We start from the raw sequence: 25,000 nt of genomic DNA on the forward strand, positions 1-25,000 counted from the left end.
AATTCAGGGTTCCTTCACAGCCTAATGTAGCAGATGCGAAGGATTCTCAAACATATGGTATTTGTGGAACTAAAAGGCTACAGTATGCGCTGGACCATGCCAGGTATCAATCATGAAAACTTATGACTGCAGTTTAAAATGTTGATCTCCACGATCGCTCTCAGGTGGTTGAGAGCTCTAGCAGCTGCCAGTTAGAGGTCCGGTAGCCTTGTGACTTCCACCTGGGCGCTGTCGGCAAAGCTCTCGTTTTCGACCCTCTAACGGAACCTGACGCTGTATTGGCGCTTTGACAGGTCAGGTTAGAGGAATGAAAAGTAAAGCTTCGAGGAAAAAAAATGTAGACTAAAAAAATGACGATTATTAGTGTGGTATATTTCAGTTCTTAACTTCTGGGTCAAAGAAAGTACTTCAGGAGAAAAATGCGGTCAAATCAACAATTTATTGAGCACGCCTCACAGGTCAAATCTTCGGCAATACTAAGTTCTTTTACGAGGTGGCGGGCTTATATCTTGGCTTCAGGCCAAGTATCACATGACAAACAAATTTGCATACAAGGGATGTACATTAACACAGATCTGATCAACTAGTCTTGTAATTGGTCAACAGGTCACTGAGCCCTGCCCCCCTCCGGACATGGGGCAAGTTTGGGTTCTTCCTGTGTCCTGCTAAGATCACGTTTACAACTGTAGACTTCCTGACTTCTTCAGAGGTGTTATCTTTATTGGCCCAGGGACAAAGGAATGTTGACTCAGGACAGGACATATGTTGTCATCTAGATGTTAAACTACTTAAGTTAACAAAGTTCTACCTAAAGTGAAGTTTATTCATTATTCTTAGTAAATTGATTACTACATGAGAGTAATACAAATGTATTGATGTAATACAGTATAATACAGTATAAAAATATACTACATTAGCACTCCTAAATTGATTCCTGGTTGCTGATTGTCTTTCCCCAGGTTCTGATCACCATATACTGGCTGGGCAGAGCTGCCAACGGCTGCACCTCCTACAACGGCCCCACGCTGGACCTGAAGGCGTTCGAGGGTCTGCTGTCACAGATGCGAAAGGTACACACCTTAATACATCCATGGTACACACACACACAGCGACAGGACATAGCTTTAGGCCTGGGCCATAGCAAACACACACCAGTATTCGCCATGTCTCTCCTATGATGCTTTTTTTTAGCCTCTCTTACTCTGAAATGTAATTTAATGTAATGTATTGCTTTATAAATCTTCTTAGCCGGTAGACAAACATACTCCAGGAGCTTGCTCGATCGCCTTGTTGAGAGGGGTCAGGGAAGAACTTTTACAGCTCACTTATCTGGCCGCCGGATTTTTTTTTTTTTTTTCATCGCTCTGATTGGTTGTAGGTCTATCCAATTGCGACCAGAGGCATTTTGGTCTGCGGCCTGTTGGGAATCGAAAATCGAAAGTTAACTCAGTAGCTCCAGACCGTTGGGTCTGGTGAAGCCAGGCTAGGGTTTATCAGCCGTTCTCCGTTCTCTTCTCCCGTTGTGATCTTTAAAAGGGACCGCGGGTCTCTCTCTCTCATCCCCTTGTACTCTCTCCAGCGATGACCTCAGGCCATGGTCAGTTTGGCAGGCCCAGACACACACACTTTTCAGAATGACAGCCATCATAGGATGATATCACTGCTCGGCGATTTATTCCATCTATGCAATGTGACTTCCCTTTTCTGATATTCCATTAAAATGAGAAGTCATTATGACTCGGGCCAAACTGAGTTCCCAGATGTCCAACAGGTCCAAAACAGAGCCATGTCACGACCAAACAAAATACGATGAAAGTGGCCAATTTTAGGGTAATATCATTCACAGAACGAGATGAACGCGTACGTCACTAAATTAAATCTGGTCTTATATGATATGGGTAAATTCTGCGGGGATCGCTGAGACGATCTGACCAATCAGGAACGCTGGCAGAGCCCCTCCCTGGGGAGGGGGGGGTAGAGAGGGAGAGAGAGTGGGGAGGGGGGGGTAGAGAGGGAGAGAGAGGTGGGGGCGGGAGAGAGGGAGAGAGAGTGGGGAGGGGGGGGTAGAGAGGGAGAGAGAGGTGGGGGCGGGAGAGAGACAGACAGAATCGAAAGGTCAAAGGTTGCAGGAGTTGCAGGGGTGGAGGAGAGGGGAAGAGAAACAGGGCGGGACCAGGAAGTCCCTCTGGCGGACAGGAAGAGCCTTTCGTGAGCCCAGGGCGCCGGGGGAAGCCAGAGAGCACAGGACCGAGGGACAGACAGCTAGGGGGGAGGAGGGAGAGGAGAGGAGGTGAGGGAGAGACATCTAGGGGGGAGGAGGGAGAGGAGAGGAGGTGAGGGACAGACAGCTAGGGGAGAGGAGGTGAGGGAGAGGAGGTGAGGGACAGACAGCTAGGGGAGAGGAGGGAGAGGAGAGGAGGTGAGGGACAGACAGCTAGGGGAGAGGAGGGAGAGGAGAGGAGGTGAGGGAGAGACATCTAGGGAGGAGGGAGAGGAGAGGAGGTGAGGGACAGACAGCTAGGGGAGAGGAGGGAGAGACAGCTAGGGGAGAGGAGGTGAGGGAGAGGAGGTGAGGGACAGACATCTAGGGGGGAGGAGGGACAGGAGAGGAGGTGAGGGACAGACAGCTAGGGGGGAGGAGGGAGAGAAGAGGAGGTGAGGGACAGACATCTAGGGGGGAGGAGGGAGAGGAGAGGAGGTGAGGGACAGACAGCTAGGGGGGAGGAGGTGAGGGACAGACAGCTAGGGGGGAGGAGGGAGAGGAGAGGAGGTGAGGGACAGACAGCTAGGGGAGAGGAGGGAGAGGAGAGGAGGTGAGGGACAGACAGCTAGGGGAGAGGAGGGAGAGGAGAGGAGGTGAGGGACAGACAGCTAGGGGAGAGGAGGTGAGGGAGAGGAGGTGAGGGACAGACAGCTAGGGGAGAGGAGGTGAGGGAGAGGAGGTGAGGGACAGACAGCTAGGGGAGAGGAGGTGAGGGACAGACAGCTAGGGGGGAGGAGGGAGAGGAGAGGAGGTGAGGGAGAGACATCTAGGGGAGAGGAGGCGAAAATGTTAGGAGCTTTACCAAGGCTTCATGGTGAGGTGAATATATGGATCGTAAACCGAATACTAGGATGGAACGAGCTCCTATAGTAGACGTGTGTGTGTGCGTGCGCGTGCGTACGTGGGCATGCATACTTTTGCTTATGCGTATACTATTGCAAGGATGTTTACGCAAGTGTGTGTGTGTGTGTGCGTGTGTGTGTGCGTGCGCGTGTGTGTGTGCGTGTGTGTGTGTGTGTGTGTGTGTGCGCTAGGAGGCGGAGGACACGGAGAGCCCCAAGCGCAGCATACGGGACAGCGGCTACATCGACTGCTGGGACTCCGAGCGCTCCGACTCTCTGTCCCCGCCGCGCCACGGCCGGGAGGACTCCTTCGACAGCCTGGACTCGTTCGGCTCGCGCTCCCGACACACCCCCTCGCCGGACGTGCTGGTCGCCCGCGGCAGCAGCGATGGTAGGGCAGATCCGTCACCACCGCCGGAGTGATCAGTAGATGCACGGCTTCGTAGGGGTGTTTCTGGGATATTTGAAGGGCTTTTTAAAAAATAATAAGAAAAAAGAAAAAATTCAGAAAAATAAATGCTTTAAAGTCGCACTGAAATGAAAAAGCATTCTGTCCCATTTTGGTTCACATAATTGGTCATAGTGTTCACCTATTCAACGATGTATGCCAAAAAAAAATTCAAAATTCTACTTTTGTTGTAATCTTATATCAAAGTATATAATTTCTTACTTCCTGGAAAACGGTAGGTCACGTGCAGTGACGACAACAGGTACCTTAGATTTTAGGCCAATAATCTCACGACATCCACCCGTCAATCAACGCTATCCTTCTATCGGATCTGTCTAAAGTTCTTAAAACCCGCCCACTTGTCAATGTTCCAGTCAAATTCTTCTAAACATATGTCCCACCCTCATAGCTTGTTTGCGTGGGAAATACGTCAAACTACGATAGTTAGATGATCTTAAACGTCCGTTTCAGTGCGACTTTAACGCTTGGTAAAAGGTTAAACATTCACAGATGGCTGCCCATTTAAAGATGGCTGCCCAATGTGCTCATTCATTCCAATGAGCAGGTCAGTCACATCGGGTACCTACACCAGCACGTAACAGGCAGGAACGGTGGAAATTATTTCACACTGGTCACAGGTCAGTTGTTGCTGTGAGCAGATGGTGCAGTAGTCACGATCAGCTGGTCTGAGGCCAGTGTTCCCTTTGTAAAATCCTTGTAAAGGCCTTTTATTGAGGTCAAATAGGAATCATTGTACCTGTGCCCACTCAAACTCGGATGTCATTCTTCCCGTCCCGCATCTATGACATCACCCATCTCCTGGTTCTGTCAGTGACACGGAGACAAAGGCTGTTTTGTGTTGCGTTTCCTCGTACAGACTGTTTCAGCCTGTTGCCATGGGTTACGTGTCTTTGAAGGCGCTCTCGAAGGGACATGTGTTGAGTGAAGGTGGTGTGCGTGCGTGTGTGTGTGTGTGTGTGTACGTGCTTGCGTGTGTGAGTGAGTCAGGGAGACCATTGAGATCAGGTGGGAGAGAGAGAGAGAGAGAGAGAGAGCGAGAGAGAGAGAGAGAGAGAGAGAGAGAGAGGAGAGAGAGGAGAGAGAGGAGAGAGAGGAGAGAGAGAGAGAGAGAGAGAGAGAGAGAGAGGAGATGGCAGCATTGATTGACAGGTATCACTGTATTCCAGGGGAGCGGTTTTGGACACAACCCTCTCCTTGTCTGTGAACATCTTCACGGTGTTGCACAAGATAGTGACGCCCGAAAGTATCAGTCAATGTGGGTGTGAGAGTTTCTGCTTGGGACTTGATCATATGCCAATACTTCCATACTAACCAAGCGTGGTGCACACACACACACACACACACACACACACACACACACACACCAGTAATAATGACTATAATCCCTCGCCTCTCTTAGCTAGGAACATTCAAATAGGATTCTTACTGTAGGAACATTTAAACAGGATTCTTACTGTAGGAACATTTAAACAGGATTCTTACTGTAGGAACATGGATTCTTTACATTTGTTTTCCAGTGATGCAAAATAAAGCCTAGAAAGCATTCCAGGGCCTGTTAAAAGAATCTGATTGGTTCCTGATCTGGACCAATCAGGAACCAAAGCAGCCTGTTCAGAGTGACTCCAGTTTGACACACACACACACACACACAAACACACACCACAACGACGACATGCACACTAGCCTGTCCCAACCCACACAATTCAGATCTTTCTCGTTCTCTACCTGCCAAACTTCAACACACTCGTTGCCAGCCTCAAACATGCAGCCTGTGTTGAGTGACTGGTGTTGAGTCACTGCACCATTGTTGTATTTGTTTGCAGCCTGTCTAGTTTACAGAGAAAAAATCCATTGAAGCCAATTGTGTTGTTGAAAATCTTACACAATTAATTCCACTCAATCCAGTGTGAGAGATGTCACTTATTATACGATGTTGACTATTTTATTTCAGAGTGGCAGACTTATAAACTGTAAATGACTGTAAAGAATATTTATGCCATACACAGAAGACAGAAATGGATTCCAAATTATGGTTGGGCTGTGTTTGAATGTGTTTTACAATGTTGCGTCGGTCGTAAGTTTACCAGAGAAGGTTATAAACCGCCACGCTATATTGCGAGGCAACCTCAAACCTTTTATGGATGCTCATAAAAGTTTATGATGTTCGTCACCAAATGTATGTTTCAACTCGGACCTGGAGTTTGAAAACACTGGACGAGGCCCAACTTCCTGTCTGGCGGCGACATGTTATTGTTTTGACGAACGTGGAGAGGAAACCACCCTCCGTCTCTAAGGGCGAAGGCACTCCCAAGATGGAAGTGACGTTTGAGTTCGGGATCCAGTTATACTTGATTGGGGTCTGGGGCTTTGCGTTGTTTTATGGTAGAAAGACCAGAGCCAGGAGTCCAGGAGGATTGTCTTGCGTGGCGTCCCGTTTTCAGCGTTCAATATTGGAAAGCTGGCAACGACGGGAGGGGGTTCGATTACACGGAGAACAAAGGCGCGCAGTTATAACTGTTTACACAACACTCAGTCAACCAGGTTTCCCATGGGTTGGCCTTTGAACAACGTCTTTCTCTGCGCTGCCTCTGCCGTTCGCCTCTAACCCCGCTGACCCCAGCGCTAATCAGCGGACGGGAGAGTTTAATTCAAGTCTCCAAACCTGATAACCTCCCACTCTTTTGTCAGGAGAAAGAGTTATGCCCATCAACACTCGCTGTGGATAAACACAGCTTTGTGTGGCTAGAGAGAGCGGGACAGTATTCCTCTGTTCCCCCTCTCGCCGTCTGCAAAAGCCGGTCCGTCCGCATCTCTGTCATTAGCTTTGGAAAGAGTCGATAAGAATAGGCGATGTCATGGAGATCTGCTCTGGTACAGTACAGGCATGGCATTGACCTGTAGCCCTGCACGTGTGGCGTAGTACGAGCACATGTTGACTATGGTAGCATTTAAAAAGCTCTGCCCGTGAATGTCAACGACTGTACGGCATTGACCCGTATAGCGGAAAGTTTTTTGATCGTTTTACCCGTAACATGTGTGGATTACGGTGTCACATGCCGTGTAGACACAGCGCCGCTCAGTCAAGGTTCTGTAGATGAGCTGGACCTCCTGATGTTTCCAATTGATGCGTTAGACCTCCGCTATTAGCGGCCGAGCAGCCGAAGCAGAAATACCTCCAGGCCTCTTCACAGCCTTGATCTGTCCCGCCTCTTAGTCCGCGTTAAAACAAGGAAGCCTGTCAAAACAACGGTGGGATTTGATCGACGGGGAACTCGAGATTTGACCTTACCTGGAGCACGATGCGCTGCCTGGCAACCTGGCCGTGATTAGAAGGTTCTAGATTCTAGATTAGAAGAACATGTGGGAAATATCTCGGAGAGATGTTTGAAAACGCGGACAGTGGGGAAGGACAGTGCCTCTGAAGAGCCAGGTGTTAGGCGTGCTAGTAGCAGATACTTTATTGATCCCCGGAGGGAAACGGCACCATTGTTACGGCCGACGCTAGAACCTGGCGATGTGTCAAAAAATCCACTCTGTTTTCAGCCTGGCACCTTGGCTGAATTCTTTCTGACTGCAAGATAGAATTCATCCCTTCGAGTTCAACGAAACCGTGCGCTTCATTGGAAGATTTATAGTTTGTGTCGTTTAATGCGTTACAAACATCGTCTCTGAACGTGTTCCAGGTTGATTGATGATTGACAAGGCCAGCGGTATCAGGGTTACCTCAGGAAAACTTGTGGATCAAAGAGTGTTTTTAACGAACACAGTAGTTTACGCGAGTTCAAGTGATTCCTCAGACAGGACTTGTGCGGTTCGAGGACAGGTCTCGAGAGACCCCTCAGTGTGCTTGGTTCATGTCCAGCCGACCCCCCCCGATGTCTGGCTTGGTTCTCAGTTGATGTTTGTGCAGTTTCGAGCCTCAACAACGAGGGTTTTGGGTACGTCATCACATTTGAAAGTCCTGAGAATTGTTCTTCTTCTCTTTCATGCTATTGGCTGGTGATTATTGTTCACTGGCCCTGAAGGTCTGAATCTCCACTTAACAACCTCTCCGTCCCTTTGTCCCCCTCTCTCTCTCTCTCTCTGTCTCTCTCTCTCTGTCTCTCTCTGTCTCTCTCTCTCTCTCTCTCTCTCTCTGTCTCTCTCTCTCTGTCTCTTTCTCTCTCTCTCTCTCTCTCTCTCTGTCTCTCTTTCTCTCTCTCTCTGTCTCTCTCTCTCTCTGTCTCTCTGTCTGTCTCTCTCTCTGTCTCTCTCTCTCTCTCTCTCTCTCTCTTCTCTCTCTCCCTCCCTCCCTCTCTCTCTCTCTCTCTCTCTCTCTCTCTCTCTCTCTCTCTCTCTCTCTCCCAGGCCGCGGTAGTGACTCAGAGTCCGACGCCCCTCACAGGAAGCTTCCGGACGTGCGGAAGGACGACATGCTGGCGCGCCGGACCTCAGTCAGCGAGCCGCGCGCCGCCATGCCCTTCAACCAGTACCTGCCCAACAAGAGCAACCAGAGCGCCTACATGCCAACGCCGCTGCGGAGGAAGAGGGGCGACCGCGAGGAGGGCGGCCGCAAGAGCTGGAGTACGGCCACCTCGCCTATAGGGGGCGACAGACCCTTCAGGTGAGCGTCAGCGGCATCGTTCACAGCGGCAGAGGAAGTAGTTTTGGCGGCTTTTCTACTAGGAAAACGTTGCTAACGTAGCTATTTTCAGATCATCTCTCCATCATCATAACGTGCCTCCATTTGTCTCGTGCTTCTGCTCGAATGACAGATCTATGATTAAGGACAGGTCCAAACCCACAAGAATGTCGTATATCAATGATAGAACCACATCACGGAAAAGTACAGTGCTGTTGCACAATAACGGATCGAACCTGTTTAGTTGCCAATGGATTCCTTCTCAAAGACAATGGATAAGGAGCATCACCGTAGCTTACATACTGAGGTGATCTGGTCTGTTTACACAGCGAGAGAAACGCTTGGCACTTGCTCTTTAGTAAGTCATTAGCCAAGCGCTCTCTATTAGCGGTGGAGAGTGGTGGCAAATGGGCCATGAATCCACCTAACGCTAATAGTTATTCCTTCTCTATTCCCACTGAAACAAAACAAACTCTGAATGGTTATTCTTTCCGAAAACAGTCTGGATAAAGTGATGAACTGTGTTTTTATTTCTCTGACACAGCACTTAATAAACGCCTCAAACAAGCCCGTTTTCCCTGTTACTGTAATTCCGCTAATGGACAAGAAGACTGGGAATGTATTTAAGTCTGATTTGAAACATGCATGTTTTAAGAGCGGCAGAGAGATGTGTTTTTTCCAGTATGGCGGTGGCACGAAGGGGAGGGGCTGATGGAGAGCAGATGTGTGTTTTCATTGGCCGATGTTGAGACCAGAAGGGAAACGAATAACAAGTTGGAAATCTGCAAAGTAGACGCAAATTGTGTAACTGACTAATTTTGACTGTTTGTTTCATGGCTTTGAAGATAGTTTTGAATCTTTAGATGTTCCTTTCATTGTTTTCCCCTCTCTTTTATTGTTTGGTGTGAGACTTTTATTTGAAGATCAGCTGGAGTCAACTGTGTGTGTGTGTGTTTGCATGTGATTGATTAGCCAGATCTTTTCTTTAAGATATTTTTTATGGCTTTTAATGTTATAGGACAGTGTAGAGAGACAGGAAATGTGGGAGAGAGAGAGAGGGGAGGACATGCAGCACAGGACCTGAGCCGGGAATCGAACCCGGGTCCGCCGCGCGAAGGACTAGCCTTCATATGGTGCGCGCCTTACCCGCTACCTAGGACATTCCTCAGCAACACTCATCCTTCTTCATACTACTTCTTTTTTGGTCCAAATGTACCACGCACAGTATGCATTTCCTGGTATTTACACCAAATGCATTATCATAATGTCTTGTCTTTTCCTTTTTTTTCCTCATTCCTTTGTCCTCCATCTTCTTTTGTCGTGCACGTTTTCCTTGTGTTTGGTTTCCCGATCCCCTTTGCAATATCGTCTTGTTTGTGTGTCTTGTCTTGGTTGTGTATGAATGGCGAATTGCTAAATTCTCCGGCGATTTATGCTGTGATGGCGTGTGTGCGGATGTTGATGTCGTGTGTGTGGATGTTGATGTCGTGTGTGCGGATGTTGATGGCGTGTGTGTGGATGTTGATGTCGTGTGTGTGGATGTTGATGTCGTGTGTGTGGATGTTGATGGCTTTGTGTGTGGATGTTGATGGCGTGTGTGCGGATGTTGATGGCGTGTGTGCGGATGTTGATGGCGTGTGTGTGGATGTTGATGGCGTGTGTGTGGATGTTGATGGCGTGTGTGTGGATGTTGATGTCGTGTGTGCGGATGTTGATGGCGTGTGTGCGGATGTTGATGGCGTGTGTGCGGATGTTGATGGCGTGTGTGTGGATGTTGATGGCGTGTGTGCGGATGTTGATGGCTTTGTGTGTGTGTGGTGCATCAGTCCGAATGAGACCCCTCCCCCCGAGGTTCCCCCAATCATATTAGTCCCCTTAGACCCCCCTTCTCCTGAGCCCCGAGGCCATCCCCAACCATGTCACCAGCAGGAGGATGAGGAGGAGAGGAGGAGGAAGGAGGAGAAGGATAATGGGCGGTTGACTCCACCCCAGCCTCATGGGGCGGAGTCGGGACTGAGCGTGCCCCGCCCCTGCGCCCACACTCAGACTCCTACAGGCCCCCACCCCGAGACCGCCACACGCCTGGGCGTCACCGCTGAGCAAAGGTGTGCCGACCATTCCACCCCAAACCCCCTGACCCAGCCCAGAGTTTCCCCTTTAAGATGTGATTGGTTGAGTCACGCTCCAGTCACTGTTGTCTTTACCCATAATCCCTTCTCCCTAATAACTCCCTTCACCCCTCCCAGTCAAGAACACTTTCCCTTTCAAAGCGTTTGAACCAACCTCCCCAAAGTCCAATCCCTTTTCACCTCTATTGAATAATATTATTATGAAGATAACCTTTTACAACCCCACCACTCAATTTCCCATATCCCGCCCTCAACCCCTATACACACACACACATGGCTGCTTTTCCTAACATTCCCAGCCCAATATTGACTACATCATGTTTTTATTTTTTTTAAGTTGAACTTTGCTTGTTATTTCCAGCAAGGCATAAATGATACGCATTAGTGTCAACTTGGAGCTGCGTTGGATCCAACCCCAACCATCTCTGCTTTCTCTGGCTTTAGTGACGTCCGCGGGTCTGGCGTGTCATGGTGTGTGGAGAGCGTGAAGATCCCTCAATAGACACATGACTTGTGTATTAGTGTCGTGTTCCAGGACTTATTCTGGGGGGGGAGCCTCTACAAACAGACCTATCTGTTGCTCGGTTGTGTTTTTGTTGGATAAACAGCCAACCTCCTTGTGCTAATCCCAGAATGCCGAGGGGGGGGTTTTGGTCTGTGACAGCGGTCTGCTGTGTAGCCTTGTCTGCCATCCTCTTTCTGTCTCAAGTAGTGGTAATAGAGCTTAAGACAATTGACATGTCCTCTGTACTGGCTCATTTCACATGTTCGTTGTGTTTCGGGATTCCCAGCTTGACTTCATCACGACACGCAGTGCTTGGAACGGTTCTCTGGCAGTAAGAGTGTGTGCCGACATTTCAAACGGGGGTGTTTTGAACTACGAACCCGTTCCAGCAAGCGTATGACCTTGTCTGAGCTAGATGGGGAGAAGACATGTTGTTCTGTGACCTTCGATGCAGTTCGGAGAGAGGACAAGGCCCTTGTTTTTTTTGAATAAAGTCAGGCATATTGAACACGTACACATCTAACCTTGGAATACTGTAGCCTGCTGTCCTGGGATGCAAACTTATCATTAGAACTTGACTATATTTCACTCTCTCTCTCTCTCACACACACACACACACACACACACAAATGGACCGTGAACATGTGACCCACGGTCAGGATGTAGGGAAATGAGGAGTCCTTCCGTGTGTGTCCAGGGCCTGGACAAAGAATGCCCTTCTTGCTGCCTGCAGGCCGTCTGTGGCGTTTATTCTGCCAACGAAAACCTCTTCAGACGGGTTCACACGCAACAGCCCAGATGTTTGAAGCAAGTTCGAGAAACAAAAATTAATTGTTTTGGGAACGTCGCAAGTTCTGTCAAATTGTATGGAAAGACTCGCAAAGAGACATTCTTCAACTAGTGTCTCATCGTGACTGTTGTCTGTAAACCTGGCTTTAGAATCTATCCACGCTATTCTGCTTAAAGGACTAGTTTGGTATTAAGCATTTTAGGCCCTGTTATAAGGTTATTTACAATCATATACAACAGTCAATATGAAACTTTTGACAAATTGTGCACTTTTGAGATATGAGTGATCATTGCTTAAGTCACAGCAAAGTACACAATGAGCACCAATATCTCAAGAGGGCAAAATCTGTCAAACGTTTTCTATGGACTGCTGTATTTGATCGTAAATAGCCTTATAACATGGCTTATAATGCTAAATAGCAAACTACTCCTTAAAGTCGCACTGAAACGGACGTTTGAGATCATCTAACTTCCGTAGTTTGACGTATTTCCGACGCAAACAAGCTATGAGGGTGGGACATATGTTTAGAGGAATCTGATTGGAACATTGACAAGTGGACGGGTTTTAAGAACTTTAGACAGATTCGATAGAAGGATAGCGTTGATTGACGGGTGGATGTCGTGAGATTATTGGTCTAAAATCTAAGGTACCTGTTGTCGTCATTGCATGTGACCTACCGTTTTCCAGGAAGTAAGAAATTATATACTTTGATATAAGATTACTGCAAAAGTAGAATTTTGTAATTTTTTTGGCATACATCGTCGAATAGGTGAACACTATGACCAATGTGAACCAAAATGGGACAGAATGCTTTTTTCATTTCAGTGCGACTTTAAAGTCTACTCTCCAGGTGTTATTGTTTGTGGGCGTGATCCTGTCACTATATCTGAGGTGTTTCCAACGTCTGTGGGAATAAACCGTCCGATGATAACCAGCCCGCTGTCTCAGCAGTCGGCCCTCCCGCTCCTGCTCGGAGGAACTCTACCGCCCGTCGTCCCTGACTACCGCCGTGGTCGTGACCAGCCCCCTCGGCCGCAGCCCGGACACGCCCAGGACGTTTGCGCCGGCGACGGACGAGGAGGAGGCGGGGCCTAAGAAGGGTGGGGCGGCGTCGCCATCGGCAGACGCGGGGAGAGACGACATGTGGGCTCGCCGCGCCTTCGCCTCGCCCAAACACGCTAGCGCCGCCCCGGGCCCCGCCCGCTTCCTGCCGGTGCCCGCTGCCTCGGCAACCGCTACGATCACTGTGACCAATCAGAGCCGCCGCGCCGGAAGGGCGCTGAGCGAGAGCGACAAAGCGCAGAGACGACCCTCCTGGTTGGACGACGACCTTCCGCCAACGTGAGCCCGCCCATCAACCCCGCTGTACCTCTGAGCCGCCTCACCTCATTGGACCCCTAGTTATTAGTTACAATGGCCGATAGAAGCCTGACACAAAACCCAGGGAACTACAATTCCCATGATGCTCTAGGAGAAACTTAGATATCCTGCACATGCAGCCTTGACATCAGAGGATGTATGTGAAGATTGCATGTCTTTATAACAGTGATATCTGTTTGCCTGGATGGGGAAAAAAGCAGGTCATGAATATGACAACTCAGCTGGTTCTGTCTCAGATCAAATCATATTTGTGCTTCCATTATATATTTTTGATCATATCCGACAGTACATGCCCACATACACGCTTGATTCTCCTGTAGATTTGAACATGCATGATCGGCATGACAGTATTTACGCTGGTATACCCACATTTATAAGGCCCCGTTAATAGATGAAGCAGCGCTTTGCTTTTGCTTATGGCATCTGTCCCCAAGTAGACGTCCCAGAAGACGATGCATCTCGTCTTGTTTTAGTTAGACCTCTCTTCACTTCCTTTTCTTGGCTCATCTTAACCAGACTGCAAGCCACGCTCCCACTGAAACCCCTCCCTGCTGCCTGGTTAACCCCAAACTTTCAATTGGGGGGTATTGTGGTCTCCAAAGACGAATCGCTCAGCTTTGAAGACGGTTTCGCGCTGGCTAATAAAAGATGCACTCTTTTATTGATAGCTTCGCTTCAACTGCGTCAGCCGATGTGGATGCGGTGCAGTGAGGGCATACCATGGTGCTTCTGCTGTCACTGTTTCTTTTCGACTGTGCTGAGCTGGCTGTGCATTTTGGTTAGAGCGCCATCTGGTGTTTTGCAAAATAAAATACACTTCACTCGACTGCATACAGTTGAAGTCATGCCATTGAATCCCATAAGGCGGTATAAGCTAATAATTTTTGAGCTATCCATGAATTATTGACAGCTGGCTGATTAACTTGTGAACGTTCACAAAAACACACCCCTGCTACTCACCTTCCACAGTTTTCCACGTCACCTTAGTCGTTTCCCACCGGCTTCCCAGTCAACATGTTCCATTCCGTTGTCGTGTTGGCGTGTGGTGTTGGTATTGTGTAGAATGTTCCTCTGGTGTTTGCTCATGTGCTGTTTTTGCTCTCTCTCTCTCTCTCTCTCTCTCTCTCTGTCACATCTCTACCTCCGTAGATTCAGCCACAGAGCTAGTGAGTCAGAGGACCAAGAGTAAGTGGCCCTTCGTTACCTTCGGACACACTGCGCAGAACTGACCCAGCACTGCCCTGCTAACACACACACACACACACACACCTGTCCGGTCGGAAATCATTCTCCACCCCCCCACACACACACCCCCATAAAGACGTTTCATTGATCTCTAACGATTGGATGGGTGTAATCAATATGCAGACTATCCTACTAGCATCATTACCACCTCGCTAACACCTGCCCAGTCCTGGCGTCTGAGGAGAGTATTGGAGGAGGAGCTAGTGGATGAGTTCTGAGTGGACAGCTGAGCTGCTTGGCGCCTGCATGCCTCACACTCTCAAGGTCAGCGGCGTGCGCTGAGCCAGCGTCCCGGGGGGTACCCGCCTCCCACGCGTATGGAGGCGCTTATGCACGGCACACACACACACACACACACACACACACACACACACACACACGCGCCTCACCCTTCCTCCCATGAATCCTACTCAAACTGTGCCACCCCGCCCCGGCTCGCGTGTTCGGTTTACGTCAACGAGGACCTGTCAGCTAAGTGGGACGCTCTGCTTACGTCTCTCTTCCTGGGACTTGTCTCTCTCGCGATCTCGGCGCCCGGCGTTAAGATGAGACGCGGAGGCTGGTGGGTACGCTGGCCTGTTGCTGTGGGCATGCTGTGTTCCACCAATCGGCAGCTACAGGGAAGCATGTTGCTTTGTGCGTCAACTCTCTTTGTTTTTTAACGGTTAACGGCTAACGAGTTTGCCTAACGAGCTTTTCGATGGTTTGCGATGCTTTAACGATGCTGATGACAGGTCTGTTTGCTGTCTGTCTGTTCCGGCTGGGGGCACAGCCGGACTACTTCCTGTCAGAGTATAACCCACAACCCCCCGCTCCCCTCGCCATGCGACTGTGAAAGCAGTTTAGAGCACAGTGCTTGAAACAATACGCATGGCATAGTCATAACGGCACTCTCTTAAAAAATCTCTCTCTCTCCCTCTGTCTCTCTCTCTGCTCTCTCTCTCCCTCTCTCTCTCTCTCTCTCTCTCTCTCTCTCTGCTCTCTCTCTCTCTCTCTCTCCCTCTCTCTCTCTCTACTCTCTCCCTCTGTCTCTCTCTCTCTCTCTCTCTCTCTCTCTGCTCTCTCTCATTCCCTCTCTCTCTCTCCCTTTCTCTCTCTCTCTCTGCTCTCTCTCTCTCTCTCTCTCTCTCTCTCATTCCCCCTCTCTCTCCCTCTCTCTCGCTGTCTCTCTCTCTCCCTCTCTCTCTCTCTCTCTCTCTCTCTCTCCCTCTCCCTCTCTCTCTCCCTCTCTCTCTCTCTCTCTCTCTCTCTCAGGAGCGTGAGCATGATTGACATGCGCTGCGAGGAGGAGGCCATGCTGCCTCCTCACAGCCAGGCTCGCCACGAGCTCCTCCACCAGCAGTACCACCAGATGAGGGAGGAGGACGACCACTGGCAGGACGTGAGTGCTGCTCCCCTCCGCACCACACAGGGGCGCCACACCGGCCGCACACCCTGCCTGACATTCAGCGTGTTGCCTCAAATCGTAGCTACTATAAGGTGACGTGTGTGTGTGTGTGTGTGTGTGTGTGTGTGTGTGTGTGCGTGTGTGTGTGTGTAGGACCTGGCCCGGTGGAAGAGCCGGAGGAGGAGCGTGTCCCAGGACCTGATCAAGAAGGAGGAGGAGAGGAAGATGATGGAGCGTCTGATGACGGGGGAGGGCTGCGCCTCGCAGAGGAGGAAGAGCATCAAGACCTACCGGGAGATCGTAGAGGAGAAGTAGGTCACGCGCACACACACACACACACACACACACACACACACACACACACACACACACACGTGGCTAGGTCACACAACCAGGGGAGTGGCTCTGCTCTCTCTCTCGTAGGCTCACGCTGGGGTACGCCCTCTCTTGTTTATTGGTCAATCAATCAATCAATCAATCAAAGCTTTAATTGTATAGCGCATTTCATACCCAGAGGCAACACAATGCGCTTCATAAGAAGGATTCTGTGCATCGTTCTTGACCGTCTCAACACGGCTCTGGTCCAGTTTCTCGTCCCGGTCTGTCCCGTCCGTGCGTCTCACCCCTCAAATGATTCTGAATCGATTCACGAATCCCAAAATCGATCTTTTATTTTGATTTGATTTGATTTGATTTGATTCACTTTATTTATCCCGAAGGAAATTAAAATGCCACGTAGCTCATAAAACAGCCATAAAAACAACACAAGACAACAATACACATATAGAAACATACAAGATAAGGACAGACCAAAAACATCAGACATGTACGTTGTTAAAAACAATGGATGTGTTGTACACCAAGTGATCTCCAGTTAATCCATTTAATGAATGAATGAATAAATGAAGGAATGAATAGTTCATTAATTCATTCAATGATTCATTCATTCATTCATTTTTGGAAATCAGTATCGATACCCAGCCCTAGTATTGATGTGTTGCATAACTTGGCAGTCATGTAATTAAGGTTACAGCTAAAACAAAACAGGTTTTAGTAACACTAACCGAATCGATATTGAATCAAATCGAATCGAATCGTGATAATCGATTCCGAACCTTGTGAATCGGAATCGAATCGATACTTGAAATTCGACTCGATACCCAGCCCTGCTGTCCCGTCTCTGCCTCCCCAGGGAGCGTCGCGAGGACGAGCTGCGGAAGGCCTACCGCCACGCCCGGACGCCGGAGGAGGCGGCGGCCGTGCTCCACCGCTACGCCCAGCGCTTCACCATCAGCGAGGCCGTGCTGGAGCGCCTGCAGCTGCCCCGGCTGCTGGACCGCAGCGTGTCGGCCGACCCCTCCCTCGCCGCCTCGCCCGCCTCCCCCGACGACGGCCCCATGAGGTACCTGCGGCAGCAGTCGCTGCCAGCGCCCCGGTTCACCGCCACGGTGGAGGCCCAGGTGGGGGGCTTCCCCCCGCGGGAGGCCCCGCCCCCTCACCGGCCGCAGCTCCGCCCCCCTCCCCGCGTGGCGGCGGACCGACCCCCGGCGCGGACGCCCAGCCCCACCCAGCCCAAACCGGTGCCCCTGCTGACGGCCAAGCCCTACGTCCAGCCCAAGGCCGCGCTGACAGGACTCAGGACGGGCAAGGTGAGCTCCGGCGCCGTGTCGTCATCCGTAGAGATGAGGCCGATGGTCAGCGAGATTGAACCGGATGACGGTAACCGCGTTGGATCCGGTTTTGTTTGCTCTAAAACCCACGATTCTGAGGTCGTAAGGTGGTCTTGGGTTGTCGCAGACAATCGTAGCTCATCGTACGCAAAATCAGGACTCGCAAGTCGCACAGTGTGAGAAGGTGTACGACCTGCGATTCATCGCGTTCTACGACGAGGCTACGACCTCCCGACAAAATATCCGGCACGTCAGATATTCTCGTCGTAGATCGCAGATCACATAGAAGTTCAGCCAAGATGACTCGTGGGCGTAATCGTGGCTGACGGAAATCGTATAGCGTGAATACGAATTGCATAGTGTGAATACACACGTCGTACGGTCGTACGGTCTCGAGACGGAGTCCCGGTCGTACAGTGGGAAGGGATCCCCGATATTAGATCAGTCGTACAGTCGTACAGACGGCTTTAGAATACCAGAGATTCCCCGTGGAGATCTGCTGTCTTGTAATAACCGATTCGTGAAACAGATACGATTTTCGGCCCCCAGAAGCCTCCTTCTGTCTCTATGTAGCTGGACGGGTCGCACCAGGGGTCGATTACCCTCCCCTCCGAAATATTTGCCAAACGGGCGTATTCCGTCCAGCGCTGGCCCGCGCCCCCGGGTTGTTAAGGGAACGCGCCGACCGGAGCGCTTCGCTGGAATGTCTTGCCGGGGATCCTGAGTGGAGCCGGGGCCCCTGAATGGGGGCCCTGTTCCGTATTGACTCAAGAAGCTGACAAGTAGGGCCCTCTCAATGTGAAGTGGGCTCCCAGCAGACAAAGAGGCCCACACAGACCGAAGGGAGGGTGGCGGGGGGGGCGGGGGGGAGGTTAGGGGGGGGGCGACACTGAGAGCCTCCATTCACAGAGCCTTTCCTCAGCGTCTTGAGTTACCGCTCGCTACCGGCTCCTCACACATACATTACCGCCCTCTCATTGGAAGCCCTGCGTGGCTCATGGAGCCGCCGGTGGAGGGGGGGGGCGCGGGGGGGGGGTTATGGATGTGTTGTCGGGGGGGGACGTCCGGGATACGCGTGAAAGAAACAGAAGCGTCAGGAGCGTTAGCCCCGGTGCGGTCGTGTGAAGTCACGCGTACAGACAGACACCAGAAGATGTCCGTCCCCTCTGTCCTCCTCTCCCAGGGGGACGGCCTGCTGCGTGTGAACGGCGACGCGGGGGTCGGCGCCACCGCCGCCGAGAGCAACGGAAGGACCTCCCCCCTCCTCCGCTTCCACCCCTCCCCCGCCGCGCCCGGCGCCACGCCCGGCGCCACGCCCGGCGCCACGCCCTCCCTGGCACGCAGCCCTCGCACCTCACCGAGAGCGAGCCCGGTGTCGGCGGCGGCCGTGGCGGCGCCCGCGGAGGCCCAGGGTGGCGGCGATGCTGAGACGGAGGCGGGTCAGTCCGCCCCGCCCAATCGTCCGACCTCCCTGCCTTCGGTGAGCTCCCCGAACAACCAACGTTTGAAGCCTGCTAGACGCGCCACGCCCTTTTTACTTCACCTCGCCCCATTCGCAAACATTCTGTCGTTTCTAGGGAGTTTTACTCATCAACTCATCTCCTTTCCTGCATCTTAAGGAAGCATTCGTGGCCTATTGAGATGCGGCCCTGTCTTGTGTGTGTTCCTCCAGGAGCTGCAGAGGCAAGGAGAGATCTACGAGGAGGCGGGGGGCGGGCCGCCTCCGAGGGAAGAGGAGCTGTCGAACACTGCGGCTGAGGCGCGGCAGGCCCCGCCCACAGGTCCGGGCATCAGCCGTCACCTAGGTTACTGCCGCAGTCTCGCATGCCGCTAGCCTGCCACCTAGTGGCAATTTTGAGGATGTGTGATCTTATAATGCCTTTGCTTTTGGGGGGAGAATGGCTACTGTTTATGCGGCAATAATATACGGTACAAATCCTGTTATGTTCCCGTGTTTTCAGAATCCCAAATTTCCCCCGAGGAACAAACCGAGGTGTGTGTTAGCAACTCTGCCGCTACGCAGAACTCTACCGCCCCCAGCCTCGCCCAATCAGAGCACACCACACTGCAAGCTCCACCATTGACCTCTCAGGTGAGACCGCCCACCCCAATCAAATCGGTTTCACCCCGCCCCTGGATCTCTAACCGTTCGACCAATGAAAGGACGGGGGCTCTTGACTGCAGGTCGCGGGGGCGGAGCAGGGAGGGGATGAGAGACCGGATGAGGCTGCGCCCACGCCCCCGACTGAACACACAGGTAACCCCGCCCTCACGTCAAACTCAAAAGGCAGGTCAAGACATCTGTGTGTGTGTGTGTGTGTGCGTGTGTATGTGTGTGTGTGTGTGTGAGAGCAGGGGTAAACTGTCAAAGAGGACTAGCTTGTAGACGGCTCCTCCTCCTTTAGCATTTCTCTCATGACTCTTCTCCTCCCTCGGTTCTGCCATACCACCCTCCTCTCTCCTCCTCTTCTCTCCTCCTCCTCCTCCTCCGCCTCTCCGACCGTCGGTGTGACGGGAGAATGTGAAGCTTCCGGACCTTTCTGGGGTTTGAAATATGATTTGCAGTTGGGTCATTCTGTGTGACGGGAACAAGCGTTCGATGTGCCCGCTGTTACACTTCTGAGTTTCCATCGCAGCTCTTGGTTTTGATATCTCTCTATCCTCCCTTCCCTCTCTCTTTCTCTCCTCTCCTCCCCTCCCTCTCTCCTCCTCTCCTCTCCTCCTCTCCTCTGCTCGTTTTCGCTGTAGAGCTGGCTAATACTGCCAGGTCTCCGCCGGCAACCAGTAACCCTAGGTTGCGCTGGGAGTTCTTCACCCCGCCAGGTAACGTGCTCGCTGGTTGGCTGAGCTTGCCTGTAACTCCTCCCCCCCCTGGGGGCACTCACATACAGGGTTTCCCCAGTGCTTCCCCAGGGGCTGGGTTCGACAGCACTTGTAACCTTGTTGTCCTTGTTAATTCAGTCCTGTGGATTCCATTATGGAAGTGGCTCGGTGGTTTTCATCTGCATAACTGCACACCGGGACAATATTTGACATCACTACATAACACATGCTTATCATTACATAACACACACTTTAAGTTAGCGGTGGAGGCATTTTCTTAATTTAAAGCATGTGATTCAGTGCACCGATGACTCGACGCGGTCGAAAACGGAAAGGCTCGACACTTTTTTACTACATATTTGTCGATTGTCTTTCTCTAATTCAATCCTCTGCCTCATATCTTACCCCGTCTCTCTCCCCCGTCATCACCCTCATCCATTCAAGTCCTCATCCCTTCGCTCTCCGTTGGGATTTCATCCAGAATGAAACGTGTTGACATAAAGACAGCTGTTCGCCAGATTGAAAGGACTGATGTGATCATGTGTGTGTGTGTGTGTTCTCTCCTTCTTGCCTCTGAGTCTGTTTGAAACATGGCATCTAACTAACTTCATGTTTACCTTGCAATTTTTCAGAGAGTGCAGAGAAGGACCTCGGGAACGTGAGTAAACAAACTCTTATCGGTAGTCTTTCCTGGTCGGACTCTGGCGTTTTTTTTACTGGCTCTCATCTGGTTTGAATTACAGTCCAGACGTCTCAACATAGCATCACAAGTTTATCACCGTCAATATGCATCACAAAGTATCCCTTTTCTCACGTGCTGTTATATTTGTGACATGTTTTTTAGAACATTATTTTATCAGTTCGACAGTCATAAAAACACCACGACTCATATATGCAGTGACACAATCCACCAGATGAGGGCGCTGTAGGAAGTACCCAGACACCACGTTTCTCCTTTTCCCTTCACATCATATCTCTCTCTCTTCTCTCTCTCCTCAGTAGGGGCCCCTTGGCTAGCATGGGGGGTAGTGCTGTTGTGGTTGACCAACTTTTTCTGTGTGCTCCCCTTCCCCCGTGGGCCTCTGGGTGTGTGTGTGTGTGTGTGTGTGTGTGTGTGTGTGTGTGTGTGTGTGTGTGTCGTGTTTGAATACACGTGTGTACTGGTGTGCGTGCACGTCATGCATGGTTTGTGTGTTTGTTGGTTTGTGTATGTGTTTGTACACGTGAATGGGCATGCATCTGCCTGTGTGTATGTGTGTGTGTGTGTGTGTGTGTGTGTGTGTGTGTGTGTGTGTTCAGGCGTCAGCCCCAGTGCTGCCCCAGGCCGAGCGGGCCGACCGCTGGTCTTGGGACCCAGACGAGGAGCGCAAGCGTCAGGAAATGTGGCAGCAAGAGCAGGAACGCATGCTTCAGGTACATTAACCAGAGCAGTGCCCGTCTGGGCTAGCCTGAGCTAGCATGCTGCTTCTATGGGACTGAAGGCCTGGGATTGGGTCGGCTTCGCTCACTAACAAAAGCTAAGCCAATGACGGCATGATGTTAACCAGAACGAAGACTGTGACAGTCACAGAAGCTACGTACGAGTTAGCCTTGCTCTGAATTCAGAACATTTAAAAGCTTGCTGCTTCAGCAGCGCTTATCACAGCTAGGCCTACGCTAGCATGCAAAGCTAGGTGCAAATCAGCATGTTGCCCTGAATTCATTGAGTTTGCTTGCAGTGCAAAACGCAATGTACAAACTCTAGCCTATAGCCCCCAAATGCATTAACTAAAGCTTGGTTTGACCTTGATCTGCCTGTCCACTGCTGCAGTTCACGCTGTCTACCAGGTGGGGGCACTGTCCAGTGAACGATGCACTGCAGCCTGACGTGTCACACACTCACTTCCTGTGTACCTCGCTCTGTCACCGGAGCCCCAAGCGGAGGCTGCTGCCGCCAGTCCCCCTCGCTCTCCTCCTCTGCCCCCCCCCCCGCCCACGCTGGGTGGCATCTCACCGGTCTCGCGCGGCTTCCCTTCCTTGTCACCTTTCCTCGTCTCCTTTCCTCGTCTCCTTTCCTCGTCTCCTTTCCTCGTCTCCTTTTTCCTCTAAAACAGCGGGGCTCAGGACGGCCTGGGGAGAAGGCGTTAGGAGGATAAGGAAGCCGCCTGAGACTGAGACGCCCGTGAGAAGCGCCTGCAGGGCTGTACGGCCGCCGCATGAACCTCCCTCATCACCACCCTCCGACTAACCCTCCTCATCTCTGCCCGGCCTCTGTCCCTCTGTCCCTCTGTCTCTCTGTCTCTCAGTCCCTCTGTCTCTCTGTCCCTCTGTCTCTCTGTCTCTCTGTCCCTCTCTCTCTCTGTCCCTCTGTCTCTCAGTCCCTCTGTCTCTCTGTCCCTCTCTCTCTCTGTCCCTCTCTCTCTCTGTCCCTCTGTCTCTCTGTCTCTCTGTCCCTCTCTCTCTCTGTCTCTCTGTCCCTCTCTCTCTCAGTCCCTGTGCCTCACAGCTGTCACCTGATCTTGTGATTAGCCAATAAACAGAAAAGGCCGGCCCCTAGATGACCGTCAAGATCTGATAGCTGTGGGAGCTAGCCCCCCCACCCCCCCGCACCGTCCTCCCCTCCCCGCGCGCTCCTGTCCGTCCTCCACCGCGGGGACCGTGTCTCGTCCACCGGGCCCCTCCCACGCCGACGTGTACAGTGTGTGTCGTCTTGTGTGTCGCCATGGTAACAGGAGAAGTACCAGCGCGAGCAGGAGAAGCTGAAGCAGGAGTGGGAGAGAGCACAGAGAGAGGTGGAGGAGGAGGAGAGGAAGTACCACGAAGAGGTGTGTGTGTGTGTGGGTGTGTGTGTGTGTGTATACAATTGTGTGTGTGTGTGTGTGTATACAATCGTGTGGGTGCGATTCCTCTATAATAGTGTTGATAGACACCTACTGACTGCCCCCCCCCCCCCCCACAGGAGCGCAGGATACTAGAGGAGACGGTGGCCCCGCTGACCCCCCACTCCTCCGCCCTGACCTCCCCCAGCAGGGGGGAGCTCCCGCCCAGCGCCGACCCCCAGGACACCATCGTCCGGTCGCTGGCTGACTGGGAACGCAAGCAGGAGCTGCTGGAGCGGCAGCAGGTGAGAGGAGCCGGTTATTATCTGACGTTTCATTGGATACGATTAGAAAGAGGCTGGTGATCATTTTTGTGCTCGCTCGCCCTCTTTCTCTCTCCTTCTCTCTCTCTCCCTTTCACTATCTCTCCCTCTCTCTCTCCCTTTCTCTCTCTCTCTCTCTCCCTTTCTCTCTCTCTCCCTCTCTCTCCCTCTCCCTCTCTCTCTCTCTCTCCCTCTCCCTCTCCCTCTCCCTCTCCCTCTCCCTCTCCCTCTCCCTCTCCCTCTCTCTCCCACCCTCTCCCTCTCCCTCCCTCTCTCCCTCTCTCCCTCTCTCTCCCTCTTCCCTCCCTCTCCCTCTCCCTCTCCCTCTCCCTCTCCCTCTCCCTCTCCCTCTCCCTCTCCCTCTCTCTCCCTCTCTCTCTCTCTCTCTCTCTCTCCCTCTCTCCCTCCCTTCCTCCTGCGTAGAGGGGGAGCACGGAGAGTGTGGAGTGGAAGCGGAGAGACGCCGACAGGAGCAGTGACATCAGCGCGGTGGAGGAGAGCGTGAGCACAGGAAAGGGGTCAGTCTAACCAAGATGGAGGGACTTCCTGTGTGACCTTTTACATCGTCTCCACACTGTTACACACTCACTGTAAATCCAATTTTGCATGAAAAAGGTTCAGTCAGTAGGTTTAGTGTGTGTGTGTGTGTGTGTGTGTGTGTGTGTGTGTGTGTGTGTATCCATCTTCTCCCCAGCTCTTCGAGTCAGAACAGCAGCCAGGCAGACACGATCACGCAGAGTCTGCAGAACGGCCAAAGAGTCCAGCACTCGTCCCCGTCCCCGACCCCGTCCCAGACCCAGACCCAGAACCAAACCCAGACCCAGACCCAGTCCAAGAAACAACCAGAGGTCTTACTGGAATGCAACAAACCCCGCCGATCAAGTGGCGACAGAAGGTGTGTGTGTGTGTGTCTATCATTCACTGTGTCATACACATTGCTCCTTACACTGGTTTAGTTGAGGTTTAATAATTTTTACAGCTCACCTATTTTGGCCCCCTGGGTGAACTGTGTTTTTTTGCTTCCCTCTGGAATATTAGGGGTAGGACCTATACCCCCCCCCCTATTGCTCTCTGTAAAGTGCATTGTGTTGCCTCTGTGTATGAAATGCACTACACAAATAAAGTTTGATTTGATTTAGGTTATTAGTTTACTGTGCTGTCTTCATGGTCGTCCATATTCAGTGTAGCGATGGTGACCGCCAGCTGGGATGGCTTAATCTTAAATGGCCACTAGATGGCAGCAAAGATGGCGCTACATACAGTGCCATTTTTACTGAGATGCACGTTTTCCATGCCATACTTGCGCATCCAGCTGGGTTCATTCATGCCTGGGTTTGCACGTTTACTCTCCATCTCCAGGTATGGTTCCATTGATAACATGGGACACAGTCAATCCAAGTCACCCACACCCCCATTACCAGACACGCAGCCCCCACCATCTCCCAACAGGTACTGCACCACAGCTACACCAGGGGGCGCCAAACTCAACTTAACATCAGCTCTCTTTTTTTTTTTTTGAACGCCTGACCGTTCAGGCTCATTCTCCATTCATTTTAAGACCGATAATTGTTTATGCATTGTGCGACCATCCGATTCCGTTGTCATTTTGTCTTTGAATGTTCAACTCAGTGGTCAATCTGTGGGGTTTCTGACCCATCCTGACCACTGTCTGTCTCTCTACAGGTCAGTGAGCGGTAAGAAGCTGTGCTCCAGTTGTGGTCATCCACTGGGCAAGGGGGCGGCTATGATCATCGA

At 51.5% G+C, this 25,000-nt stretch overlaps 1 protein-coding gene across 1 annotated transcript in view; it reads left to right on the forward strand.

Annotated features, from left to right (window-relative positions):
* Window positions 1–25,000, forward strand: part of limch1b (LIM and calponin homology domains 1b) — a gene marked incomplete at its 5' end in the record, with an annotated part of 70,111 nt that overhangs the window by 41,170 nt on the left and 3,941 nt on the right. The window contains 18 exons of the mRNA XM_084459547.1: window positions 960–1,070; window positions 3,298–3,496; window positions 7,922–8,177; window positions 15,499–15,625; window positions 15,785–15,942; window positions 16,824–17,280; window positions 18,485–18,781; window positions 18,974–19,106; window positions 19,263–19,393; window positions 19,486–19,558; window positions 20,757–20,782; window positions 21,424–21,537; window positions 22,836–22,928; window positions 23,063–23,227; window positions 23,669–23,763; window positions 23,940–24,140; window positions 24,605–24,694; window positions 24,929–25,000. The exon at window positions 24,929–25,000 is cut by the window's right edge and continues 37 nt beyond it. Of these exons, the coding sequence (XP_084315673.1) occupies window positions 960–1,070; window positions 3,298–3,496; window positions 7,922–8,177; window positions 15,499–15,625; window positions 15,785–15,942; window positions 16,824–17,280; window positions 18,485–18,781; window positions 18,974–19,106; window positions 19,263–19,393; window positions 19,486–19,558; window positions 20,757–20,782; window positions 21,424–21,537; window positions 22,836–22,928; window positions 23,063–23,227; window positions 23,669–23,763; window positions 23,940–24,140; window positions 24,605–24,694; window positions 24,929–25,000 (2,798 nt within the window). The remainder of the gene's footprint in view (window positions 1–959; window positions 1,071–3,297; window positions 3,497–7,921; window positions 8,178–15,498; window positions 15,626–15,784; window positions 15,943–16,823; window positions 17,281–18,484; window positions 18,782–18,973; window positions 19,107–19,262; window positions 19,394–19,485; window positions 19,559–20,756; window positions 20,783–21,423; window positions 21,538–22,835; window positions 22,929–23,062; window positions 23,228–23,668; window positions 23,764–23,939; window positions 24,141–24,604; window positions 24,695–24,928) is intronic.

This window comes from Borostomias antarcticus (assembly GCF_949987555.1).
Source record: "Borostomias antarcticus genome assembly, chromosome: 28".
Classification (NCBI taxonomy): domain Eukaryota; kingdom Metazoa; phylum Chordata; class Actinopteri; order Stomiiformes; family Stomiidae; genus Borostomias; species Borostomias antarcticus.